Source organism: Salarias fasciatus, chromosome 12, assembly GCF_902148845.1.
Source record: "Salarias fasciatus chromosome 12, fSalaFa1.1, whole genome shotgun sequence".
In the NCBI taxonomy this organism is placed as follows: domain Eukaryota; kingdom Metazoa; phylum Chordata; class Actinopteri; order Blenniiformes; family Blenniidae; genus Salarias; species Salarias fasciatus.
This window is the reverse complement of record NC_043756.1, coordinates 16,397,440-16,413,936: the sequence shown is the minus strand read 5'-3', so window position 1 is coordinate 16,413,936 and position 16,497 is coordinate 16,397,440. Positions and strand designations below refer to the sequence as shown.

General features: G+C 38.9%; 1 protein-coding gene across 3 annotated transcripts in view; it reads right to left on the bottom strand.

The window, feature by feature from the left end:
• Positions 1-16,497, bottom strand: part of grid2 (glutamate receptor, ionotropic, delta 2) — a 483,103-nt gene that overhangs the window by 373,077 nt on the left and 93,529 nt on the right. For all 3 annotated transcript variants that reach the window (XM_030104001.1, XM_030104000.1, XM_030104002.1), the window contains exon 2: positions 15,532-15,687. In XM_030104001.1, the coding sequence (XP_029959861.1) occupies positions 15,532-15,687 (156 nt within the window). The remainder of the gene's footprint in view (positions 1-15,531; positions 15,688-16,497) is intronic.

The following is a 16,497-nucleotide window of genomic DNA, read 5'->3' as shown; positions in this document are numbered from 1 at the left end:
ACACACCAGCTCAGACACACACAAGTACAGCGTACTGCTTCTTATAAAGTGTCACTGTTGCCATGGACACCCCCCGTTTCCCACCACAGATTAATGTTGAGGTTAACTGCATTATTGAAATTCATCTGCTAATAAAGACAAAAATTGAGAGTGAAAAAGACAAAGTGGACAAAAAAAAAATTGATAGGGAAAAAAAATAAATGGATGAAATGAAATGAATGAAGATTAAAAGACCAGCAGGGTTAGCGTTGCCGAAAGTTAGCCCTGACTACAGCAGAGAGGTGGAACGCTATCGAGCAGAGAAGAATGAGCGGAGTGCTGTCAATTTATCAAGAAACCTGCTGCGTTTTCAGTATTAGTCCACATGTGCATGTGTGTGTGTGTTTGGATGTGTACAGTGTTTGTTAGGTAGCTGGATAAATGGGAAAATAAAAGGAGGGTGGCAGCAAGAGGAAGGCTTCCAGTCTGTGAATGATGGGACGGACTGAGAAAATGAGATGTCTTTGGTCAGTGTGGCAGCTGACTGCTGTGTGTTTTCACATCAGAGATTGAAAACACAACGATCGACAGAGGCACAGACAAGGCAGGCAGAGGAGAAAAAATGGCCTGAGATTAAATGATACTGTCTCTTATATCTATGCTACATGATTTCAGAGTAAGAGAGCTTTTAGTATGTTTCAAATTATTGTGAGGGGAAAACAAAGTGAGGAGGGACAAAGAGAAACAGGTGAACGGTTGAAGTGGTTTCACTGTGAGAATTCTCTGGTTACTTTCAGAATAGAGTTTGCTTGCTTTCTTTGTGGATTCTCTGGGTCCTCTTGACAGCACAGAGATATAAGTGTTATGTTTATTCATGAATAAGTGGCACATCGGTGCCCTGAGTTGTAGTGGTGACTCTCCAGGCTGTACTCTGCTATTCATCCAAGCTGGGGATCAGTCCCAGCTTCCCATGATCCCATGATCTCATTTTAGATAAAGCCATTCTAAAGGATGCACGGACAGATACAGGCCACAAAATCAAATCAAAACGAATCTTGTGCATTTTGTTGTTCTTTAAGTGCCAAAAAATGAATCGGCTGTCTATACTTGTAGCATGTAACACACTTTGTTTAGGCACTGGACTACTTAAAATAATTTGCATTAGCTGGATTGAATTGAAATTGTTAATGTTTTCATCTTTCCACTTCATCTTCTGCCTACTTACACTGTTTCAGCCATGTTTATAACACCCACTTCAATTAAATGGGAGTGCAGGGTAATGATTAAGAGTCTTATTTGCAGTTTTAGACAAAACGTGCATTTCAGAAAGAGTGCATTGTACAATATTATTTTAAAAGTGCTGTAGTATAAACACAAGTACATACCATTAGGTTTACCAATATTTCTTAGGTTTCTTTGAAATGTTAGCATTTTGTCCATTGACCAGTCCTGTTTGCAGATTAGTTGAATCCAATGAGACCCAAAGCTCAAGGAAATTATAAGTAGATCTCCATTTACTCTATTATCTCTGCTCCCCTATATCTCTATTTAGGATAAAAACCTGGAGCGATGCACCCTGCTCCTTCCACTCAAAGGAAACAAACAGCCTTTTGAAAAACCAAGAACATTTTGTGTCATTGCAGACACGTGGACTGATGTGTGCAATCACAAAAATAAATCCAAATCAATTTTTAAAAAAATAACAAAGACCTAGACAAATTAAAGACATCACATTTTTTTTTAGATTCAACACTTCAAGCGGTAATTCATTTTAAGGTCAGCTTTGCAAAAGTGAAAAGGAGAAAAGCTGAAAACCTAATTCCGCAATCGTACACACAGCCAGGACCAGCAAACAGTCAATTGAAGGTTCATTTATTAGGATTTACAATGCTTGAATGGATCATCTGCATCATGTCAATGGAGGACACTGAATCCATCTTGCGTTAATTAAAAGTAAATGAAATAATACTGATGAATCATTGATAAGAGAACCCCCAGATTCATCTTCGGTGGATGGTCACAAATATCACATCTTTGAAATGAGGATTTGATGTAATATAACAAAGGCTTCAATGATATTTCCATTAACTTCAAGATTTACAGCTAATCAAAGGGGGATTATTTTTATTATGCCTCAGCAGAAAGGTTGCATTGATTGAAAGACCTGAAGGAAAATTATTGTGTACACTGAGTGACTCATTATTAGCTCTCACTGAAGGTGGTTTCCAACATGCATCTCACAAAATAAATTGATAATGTTAAATCAAGTCACTGTCAGTATAAAGCTGTTATTGCAAACCCAGGAAAAAGGATGCACTGCAGGAACAAGGTTAAAAACTGACATTAAAGATCAAATGGGTCCCAATCGAGAGTTGAGAAGTTTCTAATTTGAAGAGCAGCAGGTTTGCTCGGGACTGAAAATCAGAAACAAACCATCAATGATCAAACCTTTCTACAAGGCAGACAGTGGAGCAGTCATCAGTGACCGCATGAGTTCAAAATGAAACTGAGATTTTAAACATACTCAAATGTTCGTTTCGATGTGCCAACTTTTAAAAAGTTATCTGTTCGCTCCACTCACAATTCATCACCATCACAATCACAATGACTATTTGACTCTTCTTGCTTATGTTTAAATGACTCAGTTCAGCAGAATAAGAAGGGTCTAAATCTTATAAAAAAGCCTTTTTTTTTTTTTTTTTACACAGCTTGACTAAGAATTCAACCACAAAGGGAGATAATGAGGGAAAGACAGGAAAGCACTTTCAAGTAAATGAAACAATCCTGGATAGGTCATTTATTTGTAGCATTGGGATATTGCGCAACACTCCTATTTTTATGTTACTGTTGTGTTTATATTACCATAGTGCACCACTCATCCGGGCAAAGTTGGCCTTCATTTTTCTCATCGCACTCATGCACTGAAATGTGTCTCACGCCCCGAAGGCGGCTGCTTCATGCTGACTTTAGCACTATACCACATTGTTCCTGTGACTCATGAGTTCCACTGTGGAGGAAAAGATAAATTGAAAAGATGACACATCTTCTAAATTTATATTTCAGTCACTCTAATCCATTAAAACTTTAATTAAGAACTTACAAAGATGGAGAATTTTAATATGATTTTCGCTTCTCATTTTGCATAAGCAGTTCACATAATTAATCTGCAATGTAGCTCAAGTATTTTCAACACCACATTTTGCATCAGATTAATGCAGGGAATGTTTGGAGGAAAGAGAGGGTCATAATTGTTAATTCCAAGGTTAAACCACTTAAGGATTGTATATTAGGTGAAAATATCTCTTGCCTTGTTTCTGAGCTTTTACATGTGCATCCGTCATTAAACTTCTCCCTTAGCCTCTGTTAAGGTTTTGAACAACGATTTCCATCACTTTCCACAGGTTGCGTTTAGTTGAACTAGTATGGGACAGTCAGAGGCTTGTCTCTATATTCATTTAACACACAAATATCCCTGTTTGACACATCATTTTCCAAATGGGGTTGACCGATTACTTGTTTTGTACCTTCGTTTCCTGTCACCCTGTAACCCCCCATGATGAAGCTGAAAAAAAGCAGCTATCGGAGACGGATGGATGAATTTAGGGAGCGACATTTTGACAAATGCACTAAAACACAATGCAATCAGCAAGAAGCAAATCCCCAAAGTGCAACGGCTTCACCATTTGGAGGGCGACTGTTACAGTTTGTCACTAAGCAAATGATCCCACACTTCGAGGGGACATATAAATGTCCTACTTGAACTGCATAATGGCAGTTATCTGTCACAGGTGGAACTGATGGCCCACTTTGATCAAGACATAAATGAACGTTTGAGGAGGATTTAAAACAAAGAAACCAAGTTGCAGTACTTCAAGCAGTCAAATTCTCCTTTAAATTATTACTCTATTTGGAGATAAAATAATTGACAAGATGGTAAGAAAGGTGAAAATAGCAAATTAAGTCTCAGCTATAATGAACTACACTTACAAGATTGGCAACACATAATTGCTTTTTTTTTTAGGTTTTAAAGGAGTGAACTGCAGTCCTTCAGCTGGTGCATGCTGCACTGAAAATAATGTATCAGTGGAAAAGCCCTGTGTGATATATTCTCGAGAGGGAATGGACAATTTGTAATGAACAGTAATGAAAGCAACATGATGACATCTAACCACTGTGTTTAAAGCATTAAGACTGAGCGCAACCATGCTGTGTATAACCCGTTAATCACAGAGCAAACAGAGAAACACACACCTACAAGCATTTTAGAGCCACTTCAAACTCATATGCATGTCTTAGGATTGTGTGAAGAAATCGGAGTCCTTTGAGAAACCTCTCACATGCAAATATGACACACTGAAGCTCCACACGGAAACGCTGAGTACAAAATTACGCCTATGAGGACTTCAGATGGTGGCAAGAATGAAAGCTGTGATTTACAACGTGAAAGTAGTGACTGACTGCCGACTAGAGATCATACAAGCTTCATCAGCTCTCCAAGCCCTCTCGGTGCAGAGCAATGCCTCTGAGACAATGTCCACAGCAATTACGATAAAGGGTGAACTCATGGCATTGCGTTTTGCACTGTGCACTGAAGTCTGGTAAAAAATGTATTAGGTCATGTCAGCAAGATTCTGCAAAGCTCTCTCTGGTACTCTTTAGAACTAGTGGAAAGAGAAACAAGCAGAGGGAGAGGACATTTGGACGATTTAAGGGAAAATGGACCTGCTGCCTCTCTAACGGATGTTGAAGAGAGAGCAAAAAAAAAAAAAAAAAAGAAAAAGAAAAACGACAGCTTGACAGGATGTTTCTTTAAAAAACAGAAGGAAACCTTGCAGGTCTGGCAGACAAGCAGAGAATAAAACACAAAACAAGTCAATGTTTTTACCCTATTTTTTTTTTTTTTTTTAACGTAATTGAAAACAATGCAAAGAATCCTGAAAAACAAATTTCTTGTACCCTCCCCTTGAAAGACAACATGTCAGCATGATAAACAACTTCAACAATCATAAGACAACATAGATAGAGGTCAGCCTTCTGCCCATACTACTACAGCCCATGTTGCTTCCTCTCCAAGAGCGACGCTTGATTACATTTACACGGGGCAGCTTTCGTGTCTCTATGGAAACGTCGGTACTGCTCTTTGTCTGCTATTAACTCTTCTTGTCACTGTTGTCTCTGGAGACGGACACCCTTATCAGCTTTGAGAAGCCAATCAAATCTATCTAAAGTCAACTATGTCCCAGGGCAGATTATCAGAGTGAGCTTCTATTTCAAAAACACGTAAAATGTGGAGGAGTTTCACAAAGCAGAGGCCTGGAAGCAAGGCTTGAGTGGAACAAGTGTACAAATTATTGTTTAAAGTGGGTTTTTAATAGGTTTGTGCTTTGTCTATATTAATTATATTCAGGGACGGCTGGTATAAATGGGCTAGCAGGGCTAAGCCCTCCCAGCACAAAAAGACAGCTAACACAAAAATGATGAGAAAATTATTTGTGAAATAAATTACAACAGATTGTTATAAGTTTAGGTGAAACCAAAGGTAGCAACAGCACCAATCAGTCAAAAGAAAAACATAGAATATCTCTAAATGGGCTGATTTTTTTTACAGCCCCAGCAGATACATTCATTTCGTTCTTGCAAGTGATTGACAGGTGTCATGTCCCTCCCCCTGTGGTTTACTGGCCATTTTGGGCTAGTTTCAGTTAGTCCACAGGCCACTGACTTTTGACCAACAGCAGCGATTTAATGCAGTGGGGCTGCTATTGGTGCCAGAGTTGGGAAGGAGGTAGAAAAAGTTCAGCAATGGAGGGCGTCAGCATGAACCATTATTTGATTTGATTGAATGCACTTAATGCTGTCTACCAAGAGGGACTTCATCCAAAAGTTACCCGACTTCAACGACATGGTGATTAACCTGTTTGCATCCCAGAAAGGCGTCGATGTGAGCTTCTTTTCAAATAAGGTAGGCCCATGTTGACCTGTTAAATGACTGTGACACCTTGGTTTTGCTGAGTGAAGGCGTGTTTGGCACTACATGTCACCAAACAGTTGTAATAAGATAGTTGCAGCAGGCTATCTGTGGGCAGTCGTTGAAGTTGGATTAGAACACATTTGTAGTGCGTAAATGTACATGTGTGTGCATGAGAGACAGAGAGAGGGGGAGAGAGAGAGAGAGAGAAAGAGAGACCGCACGAAAAAAAGTATAGTGCACCTGTAATTTATGTAACTGTGTGTATCATAGGTGATGTTGCTTTTGCAGCTCTGTTAACTATTTAATCGGTATTATGCAAGCATTTGCTAACCCCCCCAACAAATTTCACCACCAGCCGCCACTTATTATATTATACAAAAAAAAAAAAAAAAGATTTGTTGTCATGATTTTAATTAGAATTATACACCACATGAAAGTTCTCTGGTACTCAGAGCTTCTTTTTGCCATGTGATCCATAATATTTTGAGACTTCAAAAAACAAAGGTTGTAAATTTGTAAAATGTGTCATCTCAAGTGAAGCTCAGGACACACGTCAATGATAGTTGAAGCAGTTTGTGGCACTTCTGCTAAATTCCAACGTAAGCTAACCCAGAATATCAAAAAAAAAAAAAAAAAAAAAAAAAAAAAACAGGAAAAAAAGTTTGGGTTGAAGGAAAGGATACATTTTATTCATATAAAATTGAATATATACCCCATGACAGAATGTGCAAAAACATGTCTGGAACACTTTTTTTAGGCACTTTATCTGTGTCTCTAACCCTTCATGGCTTTTTGCTTTTAGCAGTTCAAGGCAAAGGTCTGTGATGTTTGGTGCTGTCCAAGGTGCTGAAATGTGTCAGCAGTCACATGCACATGTCTGGGAAAAAAGTTAAAAAAAAATGTGAGTTTATTGTGCAGTCCAAAGCTCAAATAGTGTGAGGAATATGCAATATTTTCAAACATTAAAGAATTAGACCTCATAATATCAAACCAACAGATATCTTAATGAGCTATAGGAAAAATGATGTTCGCACAAAGTAGTTTTTCTTTCCTTTTTTTTTATACAATGTAACTTAGAGATTAATCAGCTTATTTTTATACACATGCCTTCATCAGGCATGTTTTTTGGTCTTTTATCTCTCTTTTTTCACCACAACACCTTACTTTTAAATGAGGGGATGGCCCAATATGGGACACGTGCCCATATTAGTCATTCTATATTTTGCTGATTTCTAAATTTAGCATACGGATTCATAGGAACTATTCACTATGCAAATATGTAGTCCTCTTTGACTATTAATGTGTTGTGCCCATGTTTATGCTCAGTGAAATGTAGGACTCTCTTTGCTGGCAGGCTCTGTCAACACTGTGTAGTTTAAAGTCTGCACACCTTCCAGCAGAGGTGTGTGGGCTCCTCTTCTGTCTGCAGTCTTGTGTGCATAAATTGAACAGTGTGCCCTGCATGTCACGACTAAGCTGTGATGAAAAATAAGCCGAGACAACTATTGAACCTTCCACCCTCTTGAGGTCTCCTCCCACTTTCACTTTCCACCCCATCCCCCACTTTTCCAAAGGTTGTTATCCAATTAGGCGATTCTTGTTGCTTTAATCAATGGAGACATGAATGGGCACACACTGACATGTGTACAGACACACACCAGACCTCACGCAGTGCTCTACCTGTTCCAGAAGTAATGTCTGGCCTGTTCAGTCTATGGAAATGGTGGGGGATACGGTGATGGGAGTGAAATGTGAACATAAGTGACAGGAGCAGACCCGCAATTAAGTACCATGGAGGAGGAAAATATGAAGGGAGAGAGAGAGGGTGAGTGATTTAATTCAAGTCCCTTTACACAACTCAAAGTGTGCACACACAAGACCCTCAAGGCACAGCACACAGTCAATCACTGATGAGACAAAGCATTTAAATAGATTGTTATGCAAAAAAGATTAAATGTAGTCTGACAGCTTTATTGCGATATAGCCCTCATTGTTATAGAAATGATTATTGGGAAATGTTCTTTTTTTTTTTTTTTTTAAATATCCACCTCATCGTGATTGCACTATTTCTTCATGGTGAAAACTTGGGCCAGTTATAATGTGATGCTACACAAACGCTGGGTAGACACAGCATGGAAATGGCATCAGCTTTTTGTGTTCTACATTCAAAACCCCAAAACTCTAGCGATCCTTTATACAATGCTTTTTGCCACCGTGGCACATTTGTTTCTTCTGCAGATGAGGAAGTTTCAAGTGTGCAAAATGTGTCTCTACGAAGAGAACTTCGTGAAAAAAAAAAAAAAGTTTTTCATTTAATCAACAACATTTGCTCAAGAACAGGCCTCTTTATTGAGGCTGTTTATTGAGGATTTATTGACCTGTTCAGGATGCATCTTGCATTTTGCGATAGATGGATGGATGGATGGCTTGTTGATCTAACAAATGCACTGGAAGAATGGTCAAAAATTAACAAACACACTCATAAACTTCACAGAACACCTTTGTAGAAGAGGTGAAGCAAATGGTGGACTGACAATTTTAAATATTTTGGGTTAAGAATAGGATCACACTCGAGTTTAAATGAGTATGAAGGCAGGTGAGCAAACATAGTGTATATGTAAACCTCTTTTCTAACCAATAAGAAATAAATAATGTACCAAAAATCGTATAAAAAGCCTTTCAAATTGATCATAAAGAACCCAATATTTTATCTGGCTGTTCAATAACATCAAAAAAACAAGCACAGCAGGAGTGTAGGTCTGAACATGATGTTCATAAAACATACAAATCGCTCAAGACAAGCTATTCCACTCTTTTGATCACACACTTGGCTGCATTTACTGCTCGCTTTACTCCACAGAGACATCAGACAAATCACAACATTTCACCCTCCCCTTTGAGCTCCTGCTAAACCCAGTGCATCATTATACCATGATGTTTTTATTTATTTATTTTATTTGTAAACCAGGTGATCGCCGACAAATTCCCCCAGCGAACTGCGCTAAGCTTCACGTCACACAGACCGTGTTTAGGAACGACTCTCAAGTCCTGACGGCATAATGAGGCGTTACCTTTTTTTCATATCTGGTGCTAATTACACTCAGAGTGCCATCATTGACTGAATGAAAAGCCCATATTAGCCCAAGACACGTTCATGCAGGGGGAAATATGGGACTTGAAGTGGACACGTGTTGCTATTAATCAAACTGTTGTGTGGAATAGGGAGCTGACTGTTTACAAATGATAAGCCTATTGCAATCCTTTAATGAACCTGAAGGTGCGATGGCTTTATCGGAGCTGCAATAGCTTGCACGTCTAAGCAGGAAAGTAAGTGACACGCTACGAGAAAATATATTGTATTATGTAAAATAGTAATATATAGATACAACTGTAATAGAACTTTAAATGCAATGCCTTTTTTTTTTCTATTGGTTGGAAGATGTGTAGAAACCGTTTATCTGAAATACCTGCACTGCGTTAGATGGGATGAAGACGTCTGGAGCATGAAGCTATAGATAGACAGGCAGATAGAGGGAGAGTCAGTAAATTCATCAGCCAGCTAACTACACAACCAGACGGGCAAGCAGAAGATCGGCAGGAAGACTGGCAGGGAAATGAGCTAGGCGGTCTGTTCGGTACCCTGTAAACAGGAAGAAAAGGGAGATTTTCTTGTTCCACCCACAAATTTGGACTGACCCGTCAACAGACTGGGAAACTTGGAGGCCTGCAGGAGTTCAAATGATCGGTGATAAGAGAGAGGGGGGAAAAAAAGCAAAGCAAAGCCGGTTTGTCAATAAACACTGGCTGGAAGAAGTTCCAGGCATGAACTATTTGTCTAAAACCGACACGGAAAATGATCTACGACTGATGTGGACGTATGATGTGTTTGACTGCTGACTTATAAGCTTTTCCAAAAGTTAAAGAACAAATGAAGTAAAAACACACGATAAGCAGGCCAGGAATGAAATCCATCAACCACATGAAAACAGATATGAGGCATACTGCAGGATCCAGGAACATGCTGGCGGCTCAGTCTGTTCGGCCAAAGAGCAAACTGCCTCCTGCTGCGCCGTCACATCTCTCTTTACTCTCCGTCTTTAATTCACTCAGTGCTAATATTCTATATAAAATGCTTCAAATATAAGCTGCTGAGTTTCTGTGAAATGAAGAAGGATAAAAATAAAATAGAATAAGAAAAAACAAACAACACAGCAATTTAGCCTTCATGCACACAGAGCCTGCTAATGGAACGACTCAGGTTGGGACTTCAAAGAATTACAGCCTGAGTACCAAACATCACTGTAGAGCCCTTGTATCAAAGCAAGAGCCTTAACAAGGCTCTGAGAGGTACGCAAACACACAGAAGCACTTACAATGCATCCAGGTAAGGTCCACTGAGCGAATCTCGGGGTGAGAGATACAGACTTTGACCGCGATTGTGCTGCAGGATTCATGGCCGCAGCGTGAAAACTGTTTGTCTTGTCTGTTTGCCAAACAAGCTCACAGTCGTCTTCGCTGTGTTTTCCTTTATTGCATCAGTCAACGCGACTGAAGATTTTCATGTGAGTGTGTGTACACACGAGTGCACGAGGGTGTACGTGTAGAAGTGTGTGTGTGCATTTGTTGCAAATAGTGCACGGGTGTGGATAATGAGGCCTTTGTGTTTGATTATCAGTTAATTAAATCACTGAGGGGGATTCTAAGTTCTGGCATTTTTCACGAGGCCTCTTTAAATCCACTGGTTTTTGTTTATCTACAGTCAACAAGATAGTCTTGCATGAAGTGAGGACTGTATGTGATTACAACTTTCACTGCTTACCAGGGTTGGGAGGGTTACTTTAAAAATGTAATCTGGTACAATTTCAAGTTACTTGTCTAAAAATGTAATCAGTAACTTACACTAATTACATCAATAAAAGAAAAGCATACAAGAATACTTTGTTACTTTTAGATAACTAAGGATTATGAACACATGCAGGCCTCTGTGAGCTCAGCACAAATAATTACCAAAAACATGACATCTTCTAAACCTACTGAGAATCTTTCTTTCTGACTCGGGATCAGCACCTTCAGTTCAAACTGTGGTCTACTAGTAGGTCTACAGTACAGCAGCAGCACAAGGAGCCGTATTGGCAGTGTTAAGATACATTTATATTGTGTGCTATGTAACTGTACTGTTGTAGTGAGGCAGTATTTTGTGTTCAGGCATGCCATGCACAATATTGTTTCAAGAGTTCATCCGTGACAGAAGGTAACGTTCAGTCTCCAATAAATCCTCCATCCAGGCTGAAGATATTATTGCCTCCATCAGATTCTTCCGAGTTCAGCTTCACTTTGAGTTCACGTGAGGATCATACCTGAAGATGTTTCTTTACAAAATTAAATATTTTTTTTAATGTACTACAAGGGGTGACAGTTATATTTTTTGCATCCTACTTATGTAACGCCATTGCATTTAATCTGTTACTTCCCAACCCTGCTGCTTCCACAGAGTAAAAGTGCTTTGATAGAAAGCCACTTCAGACACGTCTGACATAAAGCCAATGCTCCTCTCAACTTCACTTGTTTTCACTAAACCAGCCAATAATTCAGCATTGAAAAAAGGGAATTCTTCATCCTGCTGAAACAAATCATCGTACAGTACTTTAGGACACTTCTATAATTCACCTTGGAAAAGAATCCAAATTTATTGAAAACCATTCATGTGCAGGTTCAACATTCTGTTCATCTCAGTGATTGAAATTTGTGCCAAGTCATGCTTCATTGTTGTACATAAGAAAAATATCCTCCTGTTACACATTAGCACAGCATTTGGCATCTATAATATCCCATTGTGGCAAAATAGATTAGATCCACTTAAAATTAATTAAAGATAGCATGCTATTTATAATCAACTGGGGAATTTGGTGTTGTTTTAGCTTCATCACTCCAAAGGGTAAACAAGTAAAAGAGGAAAACTAAACTATGAAACCTTCTTATGCCTTTGTGTTTTTCAAATTATATCCTTTCATAATTCATGCACTGGGATTCATGCACTTTTACTGCTATCAGCCCCCCACTGAATTTTGTTACGAAGTATCAATGATCTTTCTCCTCCTGATCGCATTTGTATGTCATTTCAATAAGTCAATATTTTCTGTCATTCAATTTAATAGTGGATTTACTTACAAGTAGCATAAATGCTATTTATGAAACAAAATGAGAGTTTTGGTTTCCATTATGAGGACAAAAACAATGTTCGCACTCACAACTTAAAGGCTCACACACCTACAGACATAAATCAAAAAAAAAATTCTTAAAAGGAATACTTAAAAAGAAAGTAAGAACAAAAGCACTTGTGGAAACAGGACTGAAAGAGTTACTGCAGGGGGGCCAACGTTCTCTCAGCACTGGGGAAAAAGCCGTCACTGAGTCTGTTGATTCTGGTCTAAATGTTCTGTACAGTTTTCCTGATGGAGGCAGAGCAAACAGAGAGTTTTCTGGGTGTGTGGCATCTGTGGCAATGCATCTGTCGCTCTTCTGGACTCGGGCAGCAGAAATTGAGTCCAGATCAGGCAGACGGCATCCCACAATCCCCTGTGCTGTCTTTACCACCTGGACTCGGTTCTTCCTGTCCTGTGTCTTGCAGAGTGTGATGGATCTTTGAATCTTACTCATGGCTGGAAAAGCATCCAGAAAACAAAAGCAAAGTCACAATGGTGCATTTTTTAATTTTGTCCCAATTTCTTTTCAAGGTATTGAATATTTGATGTTTGCAGATGTATTTTCCTATCTATTCATCCGTCTACCTCTGTTCCAACCTCTCAGCTTGTGCAAATCCTCGTAAGAAGATCAGTTTTAACATCCACCTTTACTTTGTGCCAAAATACAATCATCTTCATAAATCACTTTTGACAGTCTGTTTCTCTAATTATGCAAACCCACCCAGGTGAGCACGAGGTGTGTCTGCACAAGACTGTCCGACTGAGTCCCAGTGAGTTCATCCTTCACTGCAACGCTTCATCTTTTCTTCCATTAGTACAGTCTCTAAAGCTTCTCTGTTCAGTAGATGATTATGTTCAAAAGAAAACATATCTGTCTGCATTAAAGATTTGGACAAAAATAAACCTGCCCTTTTAAGAGAAAGCCATTAGTCAAAAGCCACTGAGAAGAAAATAATATTGGGATTTTCACCTACTTCACAAAGGCTGCTGGATGACTATCAAACACAAAAACAAATGCCCTAATTAGCTACTCAGCCAGTGTAGTCAGAGAGAACGTGTGTGACACATCTCGTTGTCAGATGAATCATTAGTCGAGCCAGCGGTGCCAATATTAGTGCAGGATTGCCATATTTTCCAATTTGCCTTGTTTGGGGATTAAAATAGTTACAGTGGAGGAGTAAAGGAAACTATGAAAGTTGTTTGGCTGTCAGGAGCACTCGAGATTTATTGTTTGATGTGCTGGAATAAAGAGGACGAGGTGAGTACTCCAGCTCATTAACTCGAGGCTTTTCACATCTGACCACCGTACACTTCACACTAAAATCACACTGCTGAAAAACAACCTTAAGCTTCTTGCCTGACAAAAGACAGGAGGATTACTGACAGTAACTTTCATTTTGTTCTTAAAATGAAATAAGTCCTTATTACATTCAGGAGATCAAGAGAGAAGTTTGATTCAGTGTTGCATTTATTGTGTGTCAACCTATTGTGCCATCTCACGTCTGCGTTGTGTTGGAGTCTGTCCCACAGCAGCGACAAACGCAATGCATGTCATCCCGTGCACACTCAGTTACTTCACTCACTTTTCTTGAAAGAACACTTTATGATTATTTATGCAATCTAATGGAGTGAAAATGTGTAAACAAACGCTGCTGTTAGGAGTTCAAAAACAGGTGGTGGCAGAGAGACAAACATGCTAAGCTGCACTTCTGACTGCAAATCGAAAATGGAAAATCAGAGTGTTTGCCACAGCGTGCAACAGATTTACCAAAACAGGATTAGGATTTCCTGAACATACTTCATTAACAAAATAGCACAAATATTATAAAATATGTTGAAACTGACAGACATTTTGCCACCATGTCATGGAAATATTTGCTCAATGTGAATTTGCTGGTAGCGACACGCATTTCAAAAAAGTTTAATCCCCTGCACAGGGGTAACTATATGTCCTTAAAATTATGTGAAAGATGTCTCATCTTTTGGGAAGACAAGAATGTTGACTGTTGTATCTGGATGTAGAGTTCAATCTGCTCAGCAGCCCTGGAGCTGATTTTTTTTTTTTTTTATGTTTTTTTTTTTTTTCTTTACTGATGAAATATGGAAACTGCAGACAGACCAGGTCAGACCCTCCTGAGAAGTTATGCTGTTACGAAGATGCGGTATAGAATATTGACACTACTTCCACCATGCAGAGTGGAAGAGGAAGGTTTTCTTTGACCGTCTGCTGATAAAAAGCTTCATCCATCCTCTTCATTTTTAGCATGCAGGAACACAGCATCCAGATTGGTCAATATCTGTCTATCTTTACAGCTGGGAGGTTGAAACGTTTATACCAAGTCATGTTCCTAATGCTGACAAAACAAAAAAGTAATCACTTGTGAAATATCCTCTTTAACTGGCCCTCTTTAACTTTTTTATTTTGTTTTGTTTTGCGAAACGTTAAAAATGTCTAAGGGTTCTTAATGAATTTCAAAAAGTTTTTTTTTCTTCTTTTTTTTTTTCTTCTGGAGAATCCTTGCTTCACCAAACAAACCTTCCCAAGTTTTAGGGAATTGAGGTTGTAATGTAATTCGGGACATGTTTGTCAAAAAAAAAAAAAGAAAAAAAGCATCCCATTTTCCTCCTTACTGAATGAGAACCATCAATTTGAATAGCTGGAAGCACCAATGCAGTTTGCGCTGACCTCGATCACCGAACCGCTTCTCACTGACATTGTCTGACGTGGTTTATCTACGCATCAACACAACTTAAGAGAATTCATGAAAAGTATCTGTTGATCTAAAGAACAAGCAATGCACACCAACGTGACAAAGCTTAGACACAAAGGATTGCTTCAAACTCTGATTTCTGTGAAATCTCTGCCAGCAAATATAGGTAAAAATAAATATACACAAAAAAAAAAAAACTGAATTAGTCACTGCTCAACAGGAAAGCACACCAGTTTTTCCGGAATGAAAGCCATATTTCATCAAATGAACTGGCTCGCAACCAAAGCAACAACAAAAAAAAAGAACTACTTCATCCTGGACTGATTAAGATGCAGGTCAACACAAAGGGCACGCGAGCAATGCATAATAGGCAAAATCAAAGACAGAGGTTGACTCCGTGCCAACTTTTTAATGTTGTTTTTATCTGCAGAATTAATTTCCTGTCCTTGCCTTTTGTTCCTAATATATTGAAGAGGTCAACAAAATCACAGGAGGGCCAGAAGGCCTCGTGCTGCTGTGGATCGCATTTTCCATTCGTGCTGACATTTTCAGGGTGTTTTTTTTTTTTTTTGCATGTGAGTGTGAATTCAACACATTCGTATTTCAGTTATACACAACATGCCCATTCATTTCATACATAAACTCCAACAAAATATTTGGATCCTACCTTCTTGCACTGCCTGGAAGGGGTTGTTCCCATCAACGAATTCCACAGAGATGGTGATCTTCTCTGTCTCCAGGATCTCATTGTTGAGATTGAGATCTGCCACAGCAAGACGAAATACCTCGTCGTCTTTTCGTGCTGATTCATCAAAGATGGCACCTGTAAAAATGAAAATGAAATAAGAAAAAAAACAAAACAACAAAAAAAAACAAAACAAATACTATGCGTTAGTGACGGCATCTCAGCATCATCGGTGCAAGACAGAATGAAGGATTAGACTCATCTTTAAGCTCTTTTCTATACTGTGCAAATGTAAAAACAACAGTTTCTTTTACAGTTAAAAAAAATTAAGGCAAGAATGCTAAGATCACACTGTCTCTACAAGTTCCCACACGCTCTTAGTCGGTTCCACAACTCCAGGAGTTCCACTTTTAGTCTTGTGTTACAAATCTGAATAACATCTGCAGTTCCCCTACAAATTGAAGAATGAACAGAAAGCCACGCTCTGAAGCTTAGCTTCACTTTACAACATCGAAACTGTGACCTTCACCTCCCCGATTGACCATAAAACAGGTAAAGCCTGACTCCATTTGACAGATACATTTACTTACTGCCTGATGACCATCTAAACACGGACATCTGATAAATGCAATATAAAACCTTGACACCAGACTTGAGTGGTAGCAAAACCAGCGCAGGAAAGGTTTCATAAGATACAACATAAAATGTGTATTCTGCAAAATGTGCGCATGAGGAAGCATAAAAGCATAAAAGAATATCAGCTTCTCTATTGTAATGTGTTTGAAATGAGTCTAGAAATGTAGATTTAAAGTCCTTGAAGAAGATGGGGTGTGAGGAAGCATGAGAACGACATTACTGCGAGGTCAAACTCTGCCCAAGTACAATGCACCGACTCAGCCAAAACAGCGGCTTCACAAAGGGAATTGCAGGAAGGAAAGACTTATGTGA